Below are 7,165 nucleotides of genomic sequence, written 5' to 3' on the forward strand. Positions count from 1 at the left end.
TGTAAATTTATACTCTGCAATACTAACCCTTTTTTAATTTCTATAGTCATTATAGTCATGATTATATTGTAAGCAATAAACAGCATAACGTGAAAAGTGGATCCTTTGAAAGCATAGAATTAAACCAGTAAAACTAATATCAGTCTCTTTATAATTATATAACATACCTTAAAGGTTCCATCCATGAACCAGCGTTTTGTTTGGTGCAGGATATCTAGCTGTTTTGGAGTCGCGAACAGTATGTGACGTTCCTCATCAACTCTAAGGTCACCAATTATGAAATCCTCACTCTGTAGATATTCGTGGTTGACTTCGAAGTTCAGATCAGATGGTGTAGGGGGCGAAGCAGTTGACGTTGACGGTTGGCTGTTCTGGTAAGGTTTACCACCTTGGGCAGGCTCGGCCGTTGACCTCGGTCGTTCAGGGATGTTGTCGCGATATCACGCGCAGACTGATAGACATGTTGACTGGCATGAGCCTTGATCTTGGCGGACAGTTCTTTCTTGTAGAGAAGACTGGGGTCGGCAGGATAAACATGAAGAGTGGTGTTTCTCTGGTACTTGTCGCCGAGCGAAGTCACCTTAGCCTGGCACTTGTGTAATTTCCTTCTCTGGCTACATCTCCAAACGTGGCCACCGTTCTTCAACATGCTGTAGGCGTAACCGTCGGACCCAACAACAATTGGTTTGCCGAACTTGCTGCCCGTTGGTAGAAGCGTGTATGTAACTGGTTCTTCTTCGACAACGGAAGTGGACAGAGGTTCCTCGGCAACCAGCGTTTCTTGGATCCCTGGGGTTTCCAAGATTGGCGAATCATCATTGATAGTTCCATCAAGGTCGTCTGTCATCGTTTGAGGTTCGCGTTCTGATGCATTGTAGTTCACGGACGCGTTGAGAAGGTCCACATGATCATCATCTTCGAACTGGGTGTCCATGACCTCGTCTCGTTCTGCGGAGACATCCTCTTGTAAAGCGACCCTTTCTTCGTCCACATGATCAACATCCTCGAACTGGGTGTCCATGACCTCCTCGTCTCGTTCTGCAGAGACATCCCTTTCTTCACAAGGTATACATACAAATTGAATATCAGTACCTTCTTCTAAAGCTCTCTTGTAGTGGGCAAGTGTAATATCTGTAGAAAGAAAATAAAATAATTATTGGAACTGCTGTCTGTCACCTAAGAATAAACGCAATAAAAATACAATAATTCTGAAAAAAAAATATTCAAACACTACTGTATGTCACCTTTAAATATAATACATTAATTAAAAAAAACACCTAATTTCTGAAAAAAAAGTTATCACTGGGACTGCTGCCTGTCATCTCAGAGGGATATTCATTAAATTTTAAATAACTGCCAAAAAAAACAAACATTAATTTTAGAGAACTTAGAAAAAATATTGGAACTGCCACCTGTACATTTATTTTACAGTTTATTTAAAGGAACTACTGTCACCTAACAGGAAAATTCATTTACTTTAATTAACTTCTGAATAAATAAAACAAATAAATATAAATTAAAGTATCATTTTACTTTACTTACTTGTATTTCCACAACGGATGTGCTGCCATAATCCACAGTTATCACAAGAAATAGCGAAGTCTTTTCTTAGCACGCGTTTTTGACAAGCAATACACTTAGAGACAGGCATTATGCCGCATATTTAAAGTTGAATATTAGCAACACACACTTGAATATTACAAAGTAATTAGGAAGGTGAAAAAAAAATATGGTATATAAAGGGAAAATGATTAACTCTTTTTTTTGCTCTATTATGATCAAAGGCAGCTCACACTTTGTACCCTTTTTATGTTATTATTTAATTATCAACCAACAATGTTCCAGATCAATCATACATGTGATAATTTAATTAAATTGAGTCTTTAATAACTAGACATCAAACAGTTCAATCAGTCTGAAGTACATATAAACATATTAAAGAAGTGTGAAAAACAACATCTTTTGATCATTTCAGAAATATTCAAGAATAATTAACAGTCAATTTTTATTTAATTCGTTTAAATCAACTTAAAATAATATATTTTAAATCAACTTAAAATAATATGTCGCTATATTATTATTTCTTTCATAGTCTTATAGACTTACAATAAAATATAATTAAAAATAACACTACTCACTGATTAATATATATATATATATATTATGTATAAATACTAAAATGCTCCTTTATTAACCATTCTTCAATCACATACTTCATTTTCTCCTACCTAAATATACAGATAATAAAAAAAATGTTGGGAGGAGAAAAGACTAGGGTTTGGGAGGAGAAAAGACTAGGGTTTACTGGCTTCGAAGTCAATCATGAACCCCTCTACGGAGAAGTTGTTCATGACATCCTTCAATTATTTTCTGAAGGCCAGAGTGAGCACTGTGTAATATATTGATGATTGCGGACCTTGTCAAGAGCTTCTTGAATGGTACGAGGTTGCTCGAAACAGGCATGCTTGCCAGCCTCTTTGTCAATGCAACCTTGGCAAAATCTGGAAATAGCCTCCCGAGAACAATTTTCTCGGGGAGGTGCCGAAAGGCAGGAGTAGCCAATGTCAAAACACGGTCGGCCCAGTCCTCAAGCGCTTCATCTGCTTTTTGAGAAGCTTGCTGGAACTTAGCACAACTAGTCTCTGGCAATTCCTTGCCCCAAACCGGCCTTCTAACTTCCGCATTTTTTGCTTATAAAATAATAGTTTTGAGTGAAAATGGCAAAAAAGTCTAGTGCTTTGCCGTCTAGGCACCAATTAAGGTAGTCCCGACTTTCGCCATCAGTCCACTTACCAACCCTCCTTTAGCTCTCAAACTTTTGTTTAAAAGCTGACCAGTTTCCCTTCCCATCAAAGCGCAAATTTTTAGGCAACTGCTTAGGATTGCCATGATGACTAGCATGATATCCATGATCGGACATTTGGTCTGATTCGCTTGATGAGTCACTAAAGTAAAATCTAGATTTAGATTTTCTTGCATGGTACTCTGGTGACGCACTACTTTTGGCGTAGTGCTTCCAATGTCGCCTAAGTGACCTAGACCGAGACTCGGAGGAGTCACTTGACGTTCTACTTTTTGACAAATATTGGTGTTTACGCCTATGAGACCTATATTTGTTATCTTTACGTGACCTATCACGTGACTGGTCATATGAGCTAGAGCTTGAACACGAGTCATTACGCTTAGTGCGCATTTGACGTCTTGTATACTAGCTCCTTGCTTTAGAAAGGTCAGGTGAGCCTTTTTGGTCACGGTGCCTTTGACCATGACCTACAAGCTCAACCTTACTCTTTGAACTTTGTCGACCTTCTTATGACCCACTTTCAGAAAGGTCACGAGATCGAGAACCTGACAGAGATTTGCGACATCACTTTTGATGGCGAGAACTTAGAACATCTTTGCCAGAGTACTCCTTTTGGACACTCTTGACTTCATGCTTTGAGCGAACTTGGGATGCATTTGCTTTTTTTCAGTGCCTAAGTTGGGTGTTTCAGTTGTGGGGTAATTAAAGCTTAGCCTTTTTGAACTTTCAATGTATTGAGGTCTGCTTCTGTCCATTTGTGAACTTGGTACCTCCGGTAAGGAGTTAAGATGCCGTGTGATATCCCCTATTGCGGAATATGAATGATCTACCTGTGAGAACAATGCTGCAAGCTGGTCAGGATTGGAGACCGCTCGAGACTGCTTCTCACTTGTGGCAGCACTCGCAATATTCCGGAAATCAGGGGCATTATCATAGCTAGACAACTCCTCCCCTTCCTCTGTTTGGAATGGAATATCAACATTTTGTATATAAGAAGTGAAGTCAAGCACGTCCAAGACATTTCTAGGGACAGGGCCACCAAATACAATGGAAAACAGTTCCTCATCTAGCTGGCCATACTTAGCCCTCAACTGAAGCAAGAGGGTTACACGCTTTGAGCCAATCCCCGGAAGCAAACGGAACTCTTCAATTGTTGCAAAATTTATTTTCAATAAGGCCATTATTGGGTAGGGTAAGTTATATCAAAACAAACTGTATTCTTACCAATGAAGACCTTAAAAAAATAATATCACAAACACACAAACAAAACAAAACAGTCAAAATACAAAGTCAAAATTGGGAATAAAAAACAATGGGCCTGGTTAATGAATGCAATAGAATGCAATTCAAAACCATAAATAAATAAACGCATTCAATAAAGGACCAAAAATTATTTTTTAAACAAAGACCACGTTTTTGGCAGACCACGATGTGATGTCCACGTTAATAAAAATTGCAAGTTTTTAAATCGCTCAAAATTGCCTAAATTCTAAATTGAATCCGTAAATATCTTTAAAGCATGTAGTCTGGACTCTAAAGAATTGAAAAAAGACTGACTTTTAAATGAAAAAAGGACAAAACTTGTAGAAAAGTTACACTCCTTACTCCGAGTGAGTAAACAACGTACCTCGTCGCCAATGAAGTAATCATGAAGGTTACAATATACTAAATCTTTTGGGAGTGCAATGCTATACTCTTTAAAAACCTCAACATCATTTATAAGAAGACACAATTTTCTGTGTGGGCACTTGCCATGACTTTATTTTAGATTGTTTCTTTGTGCATGTGGTAGGGAAAACATTGATGCTTAACAGAAATTCACTTATTTGATTGAAGGTTAAAAACTACATGAGACTTTGACAGATGGCGGGAAACCCTCATCCACTGGTACGAACCCGGTAAATTGATGGCTGTAAAACAGTGATCGCTGATTCGCATCGAGTTCTTTCTAGCAAAACGCATGACCCCCTTTTTTATTGTCTAAATCATTGCGGCTTGGAATGCTCTTTAAGAATAGGTATGGTTATGGGGGTCTCTATGCGCAAAAAGTTTGACTTTATTTTTTGTTGAAGTTATTGCTTTTACATTGAATTTGTGTAGGAAATCTTTTGGTATATTGTAACCTGAAGTAAGTAAAAGGAACAACTTACCTGCGCACCGGTCCCAAAGTAGGTCAAGACAGAACGGTCATAATCATTTGGGTCAAAACACTACATCGCTTTAAATAAATAAAAGCTTTGCAATGTTTTGTAAACACGTGTATTAGTTGCAAATAATTCAACTCACAGGAAGCTACTGACCCAGCGGTAAACTAATGAAAGCATTCAAGAACTAGCACGTGTATTAGTGCATCCGTTTGAGTTACAATATTTGGGAATAATTGATCACCTTCAGCGATAAACTATAGTATGCCAGCAATTGAAGAAGATGGAAGAAAGGCGTTTACCGGCACAAATGAAAGTCGATTATCCGTATCACCTCTTTAATTTCTTCAAACATCACATCTTTTTCCACAAATGATGAAAGTCCGCAATTTTTATGCAAACGCCTACAGGCTCTTGTAACAGTTGCTGCCATTGGCTGCTTTTCTATGTGAAAACACGGGATTGGATGGCCTGTGTTTTGTTTGGAACCCGGCAGAGATCCGAATGAAATTGAAATTAGAAATGAAAGTGAAAGTGGAACTTTAAGCAAAAGGAAAGCAATTATGGAAAGTAGTTCCAACATGAGTTAGTGTCGCCTGTTTAATTATTGGTAACTGAAAGGTGACATAATGTGCATAGAATAAGTAAATGTATGTTAAATGCAATATAACGTAAAATGCGAAATCTAGTCGCACCATTAAAATGCAGCGTAAGCCGACTGTCTGGGCATGCGCGTATGGTTGGTTTAGTATGTAAATTTTGATAAATTTCAGCTCCTTCGCGACCTCAGGCTCCTATTATGGGGTAACGGGGCGAATACGTGCCAGTTAGCGTACCTTCGGCGACACTTTCACCGGAAGCGGTGACACTGAGACGCCGCATTGCACTTTTGGCATGCGTGGCCCATCGGGCCAAACAAGTCTGCCAAGTTTCGTCGCTCTGGGTCACCTACATCGAGAGATAATCGCGACCTCAGGCTCCTATTATGGGGTAACGGGGCGAATACGTGCCAGTTAGCGTACCTTCGGCGACACTTTCACCGGAAGCGGTGACACTGAGACGCCGCATTGCACTTTTGGCATGCGTGGCCCATCGGGCCAAACAAGTCTGCCAAGTTTCGTCGCTCTGGGTCACCTACATCGAGAGATAATCGCGACCTCAGGCTCCTATTATGGGGTAACGGGGCGAATACGTGCCAGTTAGCGTACCTTCGGCGACACTTTCACCGGAAGCGGTGACACTGAGACGCCGCATTGCACTTTTGGCATGCGTGGCCCATCGGGCCAAACAAGTCTGCCAAGTTTCGTCGCTCTGGGTCACCTACATCGAGAGATAATCGCGACCTCAGGCTCCTATTATGGGGTAACGGGGCGAATACGTGCCAGTTAGCGTACCTTCGGCGACACTTTCACCGGAAGCGGTGACACTGAGACGCCGCATTGCACTTTTGGCATGCGTGGCCCATCGGGCCAAACAAGTCTGCCAAGTTTCGTCGCTCTGGGTCACCTACATCGAGAGATAATCGCGACCTCAGGCTCCTATTATGGGGTAACGGGGCGAATACGTGCCAGTTAGCGTACCTTCGGCGACACTTTCACCGGAAGCGGTGACACTGAGACGCCGCATTGCACTTTTGGCATGCGTGGCCCATCGGGCCAAACAAGTCTGCCAAGTTTCGTCGCTCTGGGTCACCTACATCGAGAGATAATCGCGACCTCAGGCTCCTATTATGGGGTAACGGGGCGAATACGTGCCAGTTAGCGTACCTTCGGCGACACTTTCACCGGAAGCGGTGACACTGAGACGCCGCATTGCACTTTTGGCATGCGTGGCCCATCGGGCCAAACAAGTCTGCCAAGTTTCGTCGCTCTGGGTCACCTACATCGAGAGATAATCGCGACCTCAGGCTCCTATTATGGGGTAACGGGGCGAATACGTGCCAGTTAGCGTACCTTCGGCGACACTTTCACCGGAAGCGGTGACACTGAGACGCCGCATTGCACTTTTGGCATGCGTGGCCCATCGGGCCAAACAAGTCTGCCAAGTTTCGTCGCTCTGGGTCACCTACATCGAGAGATAATCGCGACCTCAGGCTCCTATTATGGGGTAACGGGGCGAATACGTGCCAGTTAGCGTACCTTCGGCGACACTTTCACCGGAAGCGGTGACACTGAGACGCCGCATTGCACTTTTGGCATGCGTGGCCCATCGGGCCAAA

The 7,165-nt window shown here is 41.8% G+C and overlaps 1 protein-coding gene across 1 annotated transcript; it reads right to left on the minus strand.

Annotated features, from left to right (window-relative positions):
* Window positions 1-248: 248 nt before the first annotated feature.
* LOC127856836 (uncharacterized) lies at window positions 249-1,691 on the minus strand. The gene is made up of 2 exons (XM_052392982.1): window positions 1,543-1,691; window positions 249-1,131 (listed from the first exon to the last, which is right to left on the minus strand). The coding sequence occupies exons 1-2, from the start codon at window positions 1,649-1,651 to the stop codon at window positions 320-322; spliced, it is 921 nt and encodes a 306-aa protein (XP_052248942.1). The 5' UTR covers window positions 1,652-1,691; the 3' UTR covers window positions 249-319.
* Between the last annotated feature and the right edge of the window lie 5,474 nt (window positions 1,692-7,165).

Source organism: Dreissena polymorpha, chromosome 14 (assembly GCF_020536995.1).
Source record: "Dreissena polymorpha isolate Duluth1 chromosome 14, UMN_Dpol_1.0, whole genome shotgun sequence".
Taxonomy (NCBI): Eukaryota; Metazoa; Mollusca; class Bivalvia; order Myida; family Dreissenidae; genus Dreissena; species Dreissena polymorpha.